Source organism: Lemur catta, chromosome 9 (assembly GCF_020740605.2).
Source record: "Lemur catta isolate mLemCat1 chromosome 9, mLemCat1.pri, whole genome shotgun sequence".
NCBI classification, from domain to species: Eukaryota; Metazoa; Chordata; class Mammalia; order Primates; family Lemuridae; genus Lemur; species Lemur catta.
Genome location: NC_059136.1, coordinates 3464678 through 3479290, shown reverse-complemented (window position 1 = coordinate 3479290; position 14613 = coordinate 3464678). Strand labels below are relative to the sequence as shown.

At 52.2% G+C, this 14613-nt stretch overlaps 1 protein-coding gene across 3 annotated transcripts in view; it reads right to left on the bottom strand.

Annotated features, from left to right (window-relative positions):
- The window catches only part of AP3B2 (adaptor related protein complex 3 subunit beta 2), a 33225-nt gene that overhangs the window by 6535 nt on the left and 12077 nt on the right, over positions 1-14613 (bottom strand). For all 3 annotated transcript variants that reach the window (XM_045561602.1, XM_045561603.1, XM_045561604.1), the window contains 11 exons: positions 11785-11945; positions 11471-11537; positions 11194-11376; positions 10843-11126; positions 10599-10653; positions 10162-10233; positions 8538-8600; positions 8059-8191; positions 7666-7775; positions 6831-7007; positions 783-969 (listed from right to left, as the gene is read on the bottom strand). In XM_045561602.1, the coding sequence (XP_045417558.1) occupies positions 783-969; positions 6831-7007; positions 7666-7775; positions 8059-8191; positions 8538-8600; positions 10162-10233; positions 10599-10653; positions 10843-11126; positions 11194-11376; positions 11471-11537; positions 11785-11945 (1492 nt within the window). The remainder of the gene's footprint in view (positions 1-782; positions 970-6830; positions 7008-7665; positions 7776-8058; positions 8192-8537; positions 8601-10161; positions 10234-10598; positions 10654-10842; positions 11127-11193; positions 11377-11470; positions 11538-11784; positions 11946-14613) is intronic.

Sequence of the window (14613 nt, the reverse complement as noted above, 5' to 3'; positions counted from 1 at the left end):
CTCCGTGGGGAGGTGGGCAGTCACACGGGAGTGTGAACAGAGTCAGGTCAGAGGCCAGGCATGGGCAGTGACGGAGAAAGGGACCATTGCCCTTCTTCCTTGCAGGTTTTCCAAACTGCCCCTGCTCCTCAGAATCTCCCTGTTCCTGAGACCCAGGGAAGAGAAGAGGAACAGAAAGACGCCGAGAGGACCAAGCTTCGTGGAGGAGGCTCCTCTCCTGTGTGGGGCCTGGGGTCCAGAAAGCCAGCTGGAGGGCCCTCTGGTCCCAGGCCCCTCTCAGAGCCCTTGTCATGGGAGAGGGGCCTAAGGGCCAAGCCCGGGACCGGAGGCAAGGCTGGAGGCCTGGGGTTCGGGCTGACCTCTAGTGACTCAGCTCGCAGAGTGCCGCAATGGCTTTCTCAGGACCTTTATAAGTACATGCCCCTCCTTCGTGTGCTGTTTCACGTTCTGCCTTCCTGAGCCCTTGGCATTTAAAATCTCGATGTAGACCCTCAAGCCGGTGCCTGCTCAGGGAGGGAGACGAAGGGGGAGCACGCGGAAGGGCAGGAAGGCGGACGCTCAGGTGAGAGACGGCCCGGGGTTGTGGGTGGGTGGAGGAGCGGGTAAGCTCAGTGCTGCAGGAGGGCGAAAGCGGTGAGCCAGCAGCAGGACTGGCATCCCAGGGGTCCTGCCCACAGAGCCTGGTGCCTGGCTGAGGCTTGGTCCAGGGGAAGCTGGGGCTGGGGGCCCTGTCCAATTCCCGGCCTTCCCCGTGGGAGGTTACCCTTGGTTTCAGCTCCCACCTTTGAAGGATGACTCCAAGACTGGGGCTGGTTTGGGTGCCAGGAAGAGCTTCTTGGCATGGCGGCTGAGGGCCCCGCCCTGCTCCGAAGGGACAATGAGCTGCCGGGTGAAGCGTGCTCGGTCGCGGATATCGTAGTTCTGGTCGTACTTGGCCAGACTCAGCACATACTGGGTCAGCAGCTTGGTCTGGGGGAACGAGAAGAGGTGGAGGGTGGGACCCAGGAGGCTCTGAACCACACAATCTTCAAGCCGACACCTTGGAGCAGACCTCCTCCTCTACCCTTCATGACTGGCCACCTCCACCCAGCGTCCCTTGCCCGCCCTGCCACGGCTCTGGGCTCCTGTTTCCTCCCGTCTCTCTGGCCCTGACCCCTGACCCCAGCTTTGACAGCTGCCCCTTAGGATCCTCCTGCCTCTTGGCTCTAGACTCCAAGCTTCCTCAGGTTTGTGGTCCCACCACCCCAGGCCCGGCCAACCTCTTCACTCTGGGGTGGCAGGGTGAGTGGAGGTCTGGAACGTTCTGCCAAACCTCACGGTTTCCAGGCTCCACCACCTGGGGGGAAACTAGACAACAAAAACAGAGGGGGGATAAACAGGGGTCCCTTTGGCAGGGGCTGCCCTCATGCCCTATCGACCCACATAGCAGTTTCTGAGCAGCCCAGGGGTCTCACAGCCCCCAGTCCTTCCCTAGAAGGTTCTAATGAGATCAGAGCAAACTACAGCTGCCCGTGGGTTTGCCGAAGTCACGTGGGGTTCACAGTCTGCAGTCAAGGCAGCTGCATCCAAGGACCTAAAATCTCCATTTTCTCACTTGATCTTCCAGGGGTGGGGACCCTGCAGCCTGGAGGCCACGTGTGGCCTTCTGGATCCTTGAGTGTGGCTTTTTGACTGAATCCAAATTTTACAGAACAAAAGGGATTTGTTCCGTGGACTTTGGATTTGGTCGAGGGGCCACACGTGGGGATCTAGAGGGCCACAGGTCCCTGAGGCCGCAGGTTCCCCACCAACACAACAGAGGCAGCAGCCCTCATGTACCGAGTGGCCTCTGGCACCAAGCGCCCAGCTAGGTGCTCCGTGCCATCTTATTTAACCTCGCCAACCCTTCAGAGAGGTCGGCGTCACTGCCCCCACCTTACGGAGGAGAATCAGAGTCACTAAGCGACTTCTCCTGGTGGAGAGCCCACCGGTGCTGTGCCCAGCCTGCACCCACTGCAGCCGCACCCTGTCTCCTTCCCTTCGCTGCCTTCTGCTGACGTAAGGAGGCTGCCCTGACCCAGGCTTCCCTGTCTCCATCTCTTGCGACCAAGATCAAAACCACCAAGTAGTAACAGCCAGAGGGCCCGGGGGCAGCAGAATCAACAGCAGGAAGCCCAGAACCAACTCCGGTCTTCCTGAGGTTTACAGTGACATACTGTCATGCCCTTCTGGCAGGGACATCAGGCAGATGTCTAGGAGGGGCAGAGCCCCCCGACGCTGACCCAGAGTCACAGAGCTGCTCTGGCAGAATTGCGCCACACCACTCTAGGGGGCCACTGTGGCTCCACCCTCCTACCTACAACGTGGCCCCCAAGGACTCTGGTGGCCTCACATTCAGCTCGTTCTCTTCCAGCACAGCAGCACCTGCAGCGCTGTTCCAGTCACAGAGAAGCACTCCCACCCATGCTCCCCTAATAGAATGGATTAAAAAATATGGAAATAAGATGATGCTGCCGCAGTGGACTTCATCACCAACTGCCCCTCCCTTGGCCAGACACCATGTGACCAGCGAGGCTGGTGGACGCCCTTACCAACATGGTCCGTTACCAAGGTGCTCTGTCCCCACTTTGGCTTGGACAGTGTCCTCCACAGACTTCCCAGCCGCCTGGTCACAGACTCCCCCTCCCGCTAAAGTCCTCACCTAGTTCTAGAAAGAACTGCTCAGGATCTGGATCCATCTGTCCACAGCCTGGACTGCATGTCCACAGCCAACAAAAGGCGGCACTGGTTCACTACCGCAACACTGCAGGATTTGCCTGTAACAATTCATGACCGTTCCCCATGGACAGAACCCCTGCCCACCCAGCCAGCACGTGCAGGAATGACAGGCTGCTCAAGAGGGCCTATGACACACGCTTCAGCACACCAAGGACAGAACAAGGCTCCCAGTGACCAATGGGCTCCAGCTGCCAGGGAAGAATTCCAAGTGGGGCACATTGACTCCTCCCTTTCCATAACCTCTGCCAACACACCTGCTACCTTGCAACCACCTGTTAAATCATGCTTAGAAAACTGGCTATTCAGAAAAAATAAATAAAATAATGCTCACCTCACGCACTACACACAAATAAGCTCTAGATGGACATGGCAGACAGACCCTAAGGTCTTCCCTGCCAGTCCCTGCTTCCTGGTGTTTATGCCTTTGTGCAATCCCCTCCCCTTGGCTAGGGGCATGACCCGAGACTTGCTGCTAACCAATAGGACATGGCAAAGGTAATGGGGTGTAACATAATCTTAATGTCTCGTAAGAGTATGTTTCACTATGCAAGTCTCCATCTTGCCAGCAGACTGGCTCTCGAGGCCTTCTCCTTTGTGGCTTTGAAGAAATACGTGGCCATGTCAGGAGGCCCACATGACAAGGAGGTAAAGGTGGCCTCTAGAAGCTGAGGGCAGTCCCCAGCTGACAGCCAGTAAGACGCCAAGGCCTCAGTCCTACAACTGCAAGCAACTAGATCGTGCATCATGTGAGCTGGAATGAACCCTTCCCCAGCAGAGCTTCCAGATGAAAACCCAGCCGTGGCCGACACCTCAATCGCAGCTTCGCATGGGACCCAACTAATCCACACCTGGACTTCTGACTTATAGAAACTGTGAGAAAATAAACAAGTGCTGTTTGAATCCACTAAGTTGATGGTGATTTATTACGCAGCAGTACAAAACTAATACAGTGGATTAAAAAATGTGAAAATAGAAAAAAAAATCTGGAGGAAATTCTAAGTGAAAATTTTAGCTGATACGTGAATGGGAAAAAACTTTCTTAATATGAGAGCATTGGAAGGAAACAAATGAAAATATTAAAATATTGGACAATACACAAATGTACAACTTCTGGATAACTATATATAGGCACCAAAAAGTTCTTTTTAAAAAACCTAAGGAAGTAGATTAATGGTGGTCTCTTCTAAGTGGTATACTTATGGACAGTTTAAACTTTTAATTAGTATTTTTCTGGATTTTCAAAATGTTCTATGAGGAGCATGCATTATCTTTAGAATATAAAAAAAATGTTAAGTATTTTTTTTTTAATTCTGTAGAATTGATAAGAATCTTCCATTCACTGTAGAGGAAGTCAGATGGGATGGCTGTAGCTCCCACTGTGCTCCGGGAAGACCCTCCCACACACATCTCACCTGGCACGTAATAGCAAACTCACCCACCAGAAGCATTCCAGGCCATTACCCCAGGTGCTACATGTTCAAGTGACTGTAACAACCACCTTGACTACCACCACCCCCTCAAGCCTGCTGTCACTGCATCTATTGAGCCTTTGTGGCCTCTGGTCTAGAATCTGATCATCTGCTGATGGATAGCAGGGCAGGGGCCTCATCTTGGTCATCTCTGTGGCCTCAGTGTGGGCCAGGATCTGGTGTGCAGTGGGATAGGAAGTCGGGGGGGAATGACTGGGACTGCTGGGGCCTTTCAGTAGGCCCAGACTATCACCCAAGTCGCAGGAAGGGAGCATCACTGCCATTTTGCAAGGATGGTCATGTGTGCATTGGAACCACCTCCCTTCTAGTACAGCAAGGATCCCCTCTCTCCACAAGTCCCAGGAGAGGCTGGGAAGAAAGAAGGGAGAAAAAAAGGGAGGACAAAAGTTCTCTTTATTCAATCAAAGAACCATTTTAAGGGGCCTGTGTCTGCAAAGACACACCTTCAGGTGAAGGGTGGCCTGGAGGCACAGAGTCCATGTGCCTGTCCAGCCTATTCTGGATGCCCTGCTGGGGACTTGGACCCCTTGTGCCCTGCCTTGGAGGGGGGTTCAGCTGTATATAGTTACAGTTGTCTACGCTAAACCTGGCTAGAGCACTTACTGATTTGTGCTTAGAATCTTTATTTTTGTCCTGTTTCTCCTACTTGACTATGAGCATTTGGAGGCCAATAACATGTCTCACTCATAGCCACATCCCCAGGACACAGTCCAGTGCCAGGTAAATAGCAGGCACTCAGGGAGTGTGGGCCGAATAAACGAGCAAATGCACGTGCAGCTAACAGCAACAACCTGGGCAAACGCGCGCGGACAGGTGCAAGCTTATGAAAACATGCCATCCTTGCCATCCTGGGGCTCAGAACCCTGGCTCGGTCCTGGGCATGTCAGGAGCCTACCTGGGTGACTCCCCACCCATGCCGCTTCACCTTGCAAACACTTCTCCCACAGCTCCTTCCTCCCATCTGAACAAAGGAAGCACACAATTATTTGTTCCATGACTGAATGCCTCCCACGGAGCTCCCTGTAACTTCCCTCTCTCTGGTCTGCTTCCCCACAACACTGAGACCCACAGGCTCAGCGCCTGGTTGCCTCCACGTGGAGCTGCTGTCCTTTCTGACTCCTGCTAAGGGTTCCAGCACTTGGTGACCATGCCTACCCCAGCATGAGGCTCTGGAGCTCACTCTAGTCGCCATGGATCAAAGGAGTCACTGAGGAAGCACAAGTGCCACCATCCAGAGTTTCCCATGCGATGGCAAAGAGGCCACCTTTAGGGCTGGCAAGGATGTTACACTCTCCAGGGTATAGGCCTGCTGCAGAGCCCAGCCACTCACCAGATGTTTTGCTTCAAGGGTTGGTAAACTCTTTCTATAAAGGGCCAGAGAATAACTATCTTAGACTTTGCAGGCCACACAGTCTATTGCAATTAGTCATCTCTGCTGTCATAGCACAAAAGCAGCCATAGATGACATGTAAATGAATGAATGCGGCCGTGTTCCAATAAAACTTTAAACTGTATTTATGAAAACTGGCAGCAGGCTAGATTTGGCTCATGGGCAGTAGTTTGACAATCCTTGTTCTACTTAACTTAGTGGACAATGAGCGTGGCAACTGTTGCGGTGTTAATGTTCCCAACACCTCGAAAAGCTCTGTACATTGTACTTTATTCTTAGGAGAATCTCTTGGAACCACCTTGGGGGATGCAGACACCCAAGAGGTTCTTAACACCCTGATATTCCTGCTTAGATGCACCTCATCCTTGGCTACGGCACCTCTGGTTACCTTTCACCTTCAAAATGACAATGGCCATCAGTACCACCCAAGCCTGAGCACAGACTCGCCCCCTTATCGCTGGCGCACACTGGCCGAGCATCACCAAGCTTTCAGAGGCAGCACAGACCACGTGTCCCGGGATGCGTGCCCTCCCACAGTGGCAGACACTCCTTTAGCCCCAACCAGATGTGTCTCCTCACAGCTCGTGTTCCAAGGGTGGCAGACAGGGACACTGCTACTAGCAGACTGGAGGTCACAGCCTCACAGGAGAGCCATTTCAACAGTGACCACCAGCCTAAACAGGCCCTTGAGTCCCCAGAACAGCTGTGGACACTGGGTAGCATTGGTTACCTGGGCAGGCCAGACACCTGTCCTGATTTCCTTTTTATGCAAGAGGAGCTGGTGGTGGGCCTGCCTAGGGAGGGCCAAAAGAATGCTGTCTAGGCAGTTTCTGGGGACCAGAGTATCTTGGGGGAGGGCATCTCTCAATCTTGACCTGTTTTTTGTTTGTTTTTGAGACAGGGTCTTGTTCTGTTGCCCGGGCTGGAGTACAGTGGCATCATCATAGCTCACCGCAACCTCCAACTCCTGGGTTCCAGTGATCCTTCTGCCTCAGCCTCCCAAACAGCTAGGATTACAGGCACGCACCAATACATCCAGCTAATTTTTCTATTTTAGTTTTATTTTTTTGTAGAGACAGGGTCTTGCTATGTTGCTCAGGCTGGTCTTGAGCTCTTGGCCTCAAGTGATCCTCCCACCTTGGCCCCTCAAAGTACATTACAGGCACGAGCCACTGTGCCCAGCCAATCTTTACCTGTTTGGAGTTGGTCAGGTAGAGCTTGGCTGCTAGGTTGATGATCTGCAGCTTGACAATATCCTCTTCTGCTGTGAATGACTTGGCCATTTTTCTCAGGACATCAGGTGCAATCCTAGGGACATGCTCACAGTATTCCCCAATGAGCCACAGGATGCTGGCTCGGGCCATGGGCACCTGCCAGTGTGGGAGAGGAGTTAGGACTGGGGTAAACGTGGGAACGTGGGTAGGGACATGGACTGCCAGGGAAATGCCACTCCTCCCACCTATGCTGGCCTGTGCTATTATGGGTTCTCTGGAAATGGGAGTGGGGGGCGGTGGGAGAGAGGTTAAAAGGTGGGCATTTCCTAGATAGCATCTCTCCTCTTCCCTAAGGCTCATTAGCATGGGCAGAGCCTTAAGGTCCCAAAGTCAGTCATGGTTTAAAAGACTGATTTTCTGGATTCATTGTACCCTCCCTACTTTATTGCCATGTTACTCTTCCTGAATCTTTAGGAACGCCTGCTTTGGATGTTTCAACTGGGCTGTGCAACAGAAAAAAACACAGGATTTGTCAGTCAGCCATCCTTGGCCTGAGCTTCAGAGAGAAAACAAGAGTGGCGGTAAAGGCCAAGGAGCTCAGCAAGGGGTCCCCAAAGGGAAGGCAAATCTTGGGCAACAAGGTTAGGGTCACATGGTCCAGTGTCTCTCCTCCTCCTATCTGAAGACGCTTCTGAGCCAATGTGGAAGGTTTGGTAGTTGATTTTGATAAGGCTAGAGTATTTGATTATAGCCCTTAAAATCATGGGGAGGACAACACTGGGGTGAGGAGACAAACACGTGGCTACTCCCTCACCTGGATGTTGTCTGTGAGCTTTGCCAAGTGTTTGATGATCTCTCCATGTTGTGCCGGCTGCATCTGCAGCAGCTTCTTAATGACAACCACTGACTCTGCGACCACAAGCTCTATGGAATGAAAATGAGCGTGTGGACCCCAGGACAGTCAGATGGCCAAACCCAGGTGGTGGACACATCTGCAATGTCCCCAGGCCCTGGGATCTCTTCCTCAGCCCCCTGCACTTCTCTAGCAGCCCTCAGAGGTGTAGGAACACCTGGACACCAATCAAGGCAGACAGACCAATGGACACGCGTGCCTAGGCAGACAGGTGGATACCCACTGGCCAGCAGAGTCAGACCTGCAGGCACCTCTGATCATCAAGGTCAGACACTCAGACAGCCAAACACTGACCATCGCGGTTGGACAGCAGCTGCACCAGGCCATTGAGGCAGGTGTCACGGACTCGGCCGATGTTAGTTGCACAGCGTCCAATGGCCTGGATTGTGGCTGCCACAAAGTCCTTGTCCATGCTTCGAATGTAGGTCTGTGAGACAACACAACAGAGTAACCCTTAGAAGGTAGTGACCCTTCGGGGACTCTGCAGGCTTGAGGGTGACCTTTAGGAAGGCTGTGAGCCCTCATTTTATGACTCATCATGCCAGAGACTAAACCTTGGGAGAGGGAATGACACTCCCACACCACACCCAGTGATTCCTCAGCCCAAAGCCAGCAGAAGGCATTGGAAGGGAAACTGAGATAACAGTTTTTCCAGCTTTGGGCTCTTATGAGGAGGTTTGACCCACCAGGGCAATTCTCACTGAGAATAGGGATCTGAAGGGCCCCTCTCCGGGGCCCATCCAGCTGGGAGCAGCCCCCCCACCGGCTTGCACCTGGAATTCCCGGAGGACAGTAGGAATGTTGGTCTCATTGGCCAGGTTGGTCAGCACCTCCAGCTGCAGGGACAGGTGGAGAGGCAGGAAACAGGCAGGGAGGTCAGTGAGCTTTCTACGCTTTCATTCCAAGTACCCTCCACAGACCAGAAGACAATCCTCAGGACAGCCCTGCGTCATCCTCAGACTAATGACAGAACTGAAGGGTCATGAAACTTGTCTGAAATTCAAGAGGACCGGTTTGCCTCTTAAATGGGTCCCCTGCAGCGTGTGCTTAGAGTATGATCATGTCAGCCCCACTGAAAACTTAAAGCTACCTATTGATTTTAGGCTAGAGATCGACACCTTTATTATGGTAAGTTCCTGAATGGTCTGCCCACAGTCTACCTCTGCTCTCCTACCACCCAACCTCTAGCCCTTTAGGCCGTCCCACGCCCCTTCCTGTGTCCCGTGTGTGGAACGGTTCTCTACTCCATCCCTGCATAATTCATGTTCAGTTCTCAGGCCTCAGCTCAGGCCTCATATAGTCAAGGCAAACTTCCCTTACACCAGACTACATGAGATCTCCCTATTTTATGCCCTTACAGTGCTGTGCACTCTTTCTTACCATATTTTGTTTAATTTTTAAATTTTTAAAATTTTGTTAGAGACAGGGTCTTACTGTGTTGCCCAGGCTAGTCTCAAGTGATTCTCCCACCTCAGCCTCCCAAGTAGCTGGGATTAAAGGCACGAGCCACCAGTCTGGCTTCTTTCTTACCACATTTTGTAAACAGATTTTTATATTTATCTTGTGATTAGCTGCTTAATGTCTCCTGCTCCGCCTAACCAGACTGTAAGCTCCACAAGAACAGGTCCCTGATTAGTTTGCTCCATCTTGTATCTCCAGATCTGCAGTCCCCAACCCCCAGGCCATGGCCTGGTACCAGTCCATGGCCTGTTAGGAAATGGCCCATGCATCACCAACTGAGCTCCACAACCCCCCACCCCACCCCCGGTCCGTGGAAAAACTATCTTCCGTAAAACCAGTCCCTGGTGCCAAAAACGTTGGGGACCGCTGGTTTAGGTGCAGCAACATGGCGGATACATAGTGGATGTTCAGAAGGGTTGGGAGGACTAACTGTTGCTGAAGGAATCACTCAACAAAGAGGGAGCAGCGCAGGAGTGGAGTGGAAGCATGGGCTCCTGCCAGTCTTCCTGTCTGCATGTGTTTGCACGGAAGCCTGAAGGGGCAGGTGTGAGGGAGCCGTAACATCGTGGGTGGGAGAAAGAAAGCTGCAGTGGGAAAAGCATGAACCTTGGAGTCAGCAGAGTTGTGTGATGTTGGGGTAGTTACCTCGCTCTCCTGAGTCTGCATTTTCGTAAAATGGAGATAATGTACGCTTCCTGGAGTTATGAAAGTCAAGTTACTTCACATGTGAAGAGTGGCAGCTGTATACCAGGTACCAGGCAAAGGGCAGTTACTTGCCCCCCACTCTCATTGGCCCAGCTCCCTGAACACACAGCTCCAGCTGGGGCAGCCATGGGCTCAGAACTAGGCACCAAGGGGGCCTCTGGGAGTTGTTTGCGTGGGTGTGCGCGCCAGGGGGGTGTGGGAGCACCGCATGCACTTCCGTCCACCACTCACCTTCAGGATCTTGATCTGGGTGGGGTCGGTGGACCTGATGTAGAAGCTCTTCAGGTAGGGCTCAAACATACCCTGCACGAGAAGGGCAGCGCCAGGCAGCTCCACCGCAGCCCCTGGCCTGCCTCTGCCCCACAGCCACCCTCCTCTGCCGCCCCAGGCCCAGGGTCCTTCCCCGCCTCACCACCGTCCTCCACTCAGGTCTTCCCTCCCCATCGCAGACCTGGCCGGCTCTTTATTCACTGGGCACCCCTTCAGCGGCCCTTCAGGATCCAGGCCCTGCTCCCCGCCTGTATTTGGAGTCTCCCCTTCCCATGCTCTGCACAGCCAGGGATTTGTTCCATCTCGCCTTTCCTCTGCCCAGGAACCGCCCCAACAGCGCCCCAGAGCCCGCTAGAGCCGGCCTGGGGCTGCGAGGGCAGGCGCGGTCGCATGCTCACCCGGCGCTTGATGGACATGGTGGCCACGTTCTGCAGCACGACATACTGCACCTCACTGCGGAGAGGACCGGTCAGAAGTCCCTGGCCCCTCGGTTGGGGCAGGGGCAAAGGGTGAGGGGAAGAGATGGACCAACGGTTGGGAGAGGAGGACCCCAGGGAGGCGGGTAGGCTTACGGTGGAGGAGGGTTGTGGGGCAGGGGGCGGGGCCGGGGCGGCCCGGGGGCGGGGCCAGGGCTGCGCCCACCTGTGGCTGCGCAGCAGGCGCACGAGCGCCTTGGCGATGACGCCCACCTCCGCCTTGGGCGCCAGGTGGAAGTAGAGCTGCGCCACCGCCATGACCACGGCGGCGCTGCGGCTCTGCAGCAGCGGCTTCGTGTTGCGCAGCAGCAGCCGGTGGTCCGGGTCCATGACGTAGGGCTTCCGGGTGGGCAGGGTCGAGGCCGGCGCGTCCTCCGACCCCGCACCCTTGGCCTCGTCCTCCTCCGAGCCGTAGAAGGCTTTCTCCGGGTTCTCCTCCAGCAGGGATTCCTGCAGGAGACAGACGGCCGTGGGCGCCGCCCCGGGGCCGCTCCTCCCCGAGACTGGGCCCACTTACGTTCTGGGTGGGGCTCAGGAACTGCGTGCGGGCGTAGCGCGTGAGCATGCTGATGATGACCACCTGGCCCCACTCCTCCACGTCGATGAGCAGGTTGCACAGTTTCCGGTAGTTTTTGTGTATCAGATCGATGCGCTCTGGGCAAACCTCCTCGAAGGCCATCACCACACTGCCCGCCACCAGCTGGGGAACGGACAAAGCCAAGAGCGGGTGACCGTGAAGGGCAGAAGGGCCACTGTCCGTCACCACCCATCCCGGTGTGCCCATATACACGCACCGTGGTCTTGTCCGCCAGAAGCTTCTCAATGACTTCTATCAGCTGGTCCTTCTGGTCAGAGTCCAAACTGAGGGGGAATTGGGGAGGGGAAGTTGACCCCCGCCAGCCTTCCCAGTGTCTGCCCAGCGCAAGCCATGCTCACCTCCTGCACCCCAGCCTTACTCATAAAGAGGTGTGAGCCCCACCTCTGTTGTCCTCCACCTGTCAGTTCCCCAAACTGTCTTAAACCCTCTGAGGAGCAGCCTGAGACTTGAGAGAGGCCAGGGGCGCGTTGGGGGCTTAGAAACCAGCCCCCCCAAGGGCTTAGGGCATACCTGTAGAGTTTAGGGATGGCATGGGCAGCTGTTTTCCGCACATAGGGTGACATGTCCGAGGCGGCTTCCTTGATGGCTAGCATCATGATGGGCACTATGATGGGCACGCGGATGCTAGAGAGGACGCGGAGGGCACTGGCACGAATCAGCTGGTTGGGGTCCTAGGAGCAGAGGTGGAGGCAGAGCCATGAGGGGACACCAGGTGCCCTGATGGGGGAGGCCACAACTTTGAAAGTCACTGTTCCCAGCTACCACCAGCTCTTGCTTCCCTGCCTCCTGACCTGAGCCTGGATGATGTGACAGTGCTGGCTACCTGGGGGGACATTGACTCTTGGCTCCGGCTGCAGAAATCTGACACCTGAATAGGTGTTGCAATGGGCAGCTTCACTTTCACAAAGAGTGAAAAACATTCGGAACACCTAAAGGTCCTGAAACACCTGCAGTACCTCCTGTTCTTTAGGAGTGGGGGGAGGGTGTCTCTGTGTTTATGCCTGAGGTGACAGTCCACCAGATGTAAGATGTTCTCCATTCCAAAGAGTTCATCCTTGCATTCCTCTCTCCCAGCAATCACTCAGAAGCTGCTCTTCTTCGACAGTGTTTAACAGAGTAAGTGCCCCTCCTCTTAACTCCTATTACATCTCATACAGGCCTTATAAACATTAGACGCAATGTATTGTGACCATGAGGCTTAGGACTGTCTTCCCACTAGCAGTAGCAGCTATAAATTACAGGCATACTTTGGAGATATTGCAGGTTCGGTTCCAGACCACCACAATAAAGCAAGTATCTAACTAAGCGAGTCACACAAACTTCTTGGTTTTCCAGTACACATAAAAGTTATCTTTACAATATACTGTAGTCTTTTCCATTATCTCTAAAAAACAATGAACATTCCTTAATTTAAGAATATTGCTAAAAAACACTATCATCTGAGCCTTCAGCGAGTCACAGTCTTTTTCCTGGTGGAGAGTCTTGGCCTCTATGTTAACAGCTGCTGAGTGATCAGGGTGGTCGTTGCTGAAGGTTGGGGTGGCTGTGGTACTTCCTTAAAATAAGACAGCAATGAAGTTGTCCACATTACTTGACTCTTCCTTTCACAAAAGATTTCTCTGTAGCATGCAATGCCCTTTGACACCATTTTACCCACAGTAGAACTTCTTTCAAAACTGGTATCAATCTTCAAACCTTCCCACTGCTTTAACAACTAAGATTATGGGACATTACAAACCCTTTGTTATTATTTCAACAATGTTCACAGCATCTTCACCAGGACTAGATTCCATCTCAAGAAACCACTTTCTTTGCTCATCCTTAAGAACCAACTCCTCATCTGTTCCAGTTTTATCAAGGGATTGCAGCAATTCAATCACATCTTCAGGCTCCTCTTCTAATTCTAGTTCTCTTGCTATTTCCACCACAGCTGCAGTTACTTCCTCCACTGAAGTCTTGAACCCTTCAAAGTCATCCTTGAATGTTGAAATCAACTTCTTCCAAATTCCTGTTAATGTTGATATTTTGACCTCCTTCCATGAATCACAATTTTTTTTTTTTTTTGAGACAGGGTCTCATTCTTTCACCCAGATTAGAGTGTAGTGGTGTCATCAGAGCTCACTGCAACCTCAAACTCCTTGGCTCAAGTAATCCTCCTGCCTCAGCCTCCTGAGTAGCTGGAACTACAGCCGTGCACCACCACACCTGGCTAATTTTCCCATTTTTGTAGAGACAGGGTCTCGGTCTTGCTCAGGCAGGTCTTGAACTCCTTCCCAGCCTCAAGCAATCCTTCCACCTCAGCCTCCCAAAGTGGTAGGACTACAGTCAGGTGTGAGCCACCATGGCTGGCCACAAATGTTCTTAATGACATCTGGAATGGTGGATCTTTTCCAGAAGTTTTTCAATCTACATTGCCCAGATCCATTAGAGGAATAAGAAGAATCAACTATCCATAGCCTTATGAAATGTATTTCTTAAATAATAAGACTATTAATTCTGGAGAATGATGGACAATGGGAGGGGAGCTAGAACATTAAAGAAGGACAGAGGTTACTTTAGAAAATCTCCGATTTTCTAAAACGGAGAAACAGAAGATCCACACATTTACAGGTAAGATTGGTGGGAATCCCTGGAAAAATTCTGGAATTGGTTTCTGAACATATGGGTTAGAAGCTTTTCTTTAAAGGGGAGTCTATATTTTCTTAGAGACAAATCTTGTCACATCAACTGCTAAAACCTGTTTTCCCTTTTTTGTTGTTAATGTTTTATTTGGAAATGGTTATAGATTCTCATGAAGTTACCAAAAAAAATCTGTTTTCCTTTTTGATAGGGTGATTAGGATGGTAAATATTAATAGTATATATCTTGATTTCAGCAAGGTGTTTGTGGGAGTCTTATAGCATTTCCTGCATTGCCATTTTTGAGGTAGGCCTTTTGTTTCACTTTAATATGCTTGCATTTTAAGAGCAGAATTCATTTTATCTCCAGATAAAATTTATTTTATCTCCTTACCACTCACAGCTCTTTGCACGTGAAAGGTGTTAATTTTTTTTTTTTTTGCCATTGAATAAGATCCTTCCTAACAAAATGGGAAAATGCCAGCTGCCTGTACAGTTAGGTGGATCCACACCTTGGTAAAATGTTGTACTTGCAGAAGGCTTATTAACACATCAGTGTCAACCTGGAAACATGCTATCCCTCAGGACTTGAAGTCTGTTGCCCTGGTCTGAACAGCTTGTCAGTATCTTGAAAGAAGACATAAAGTCAGGGGGGACCAAATTAAGATTCAGAATCACCCTGGCTTGGACCCTATGTTAAACCAATAACGTGAAATACAGT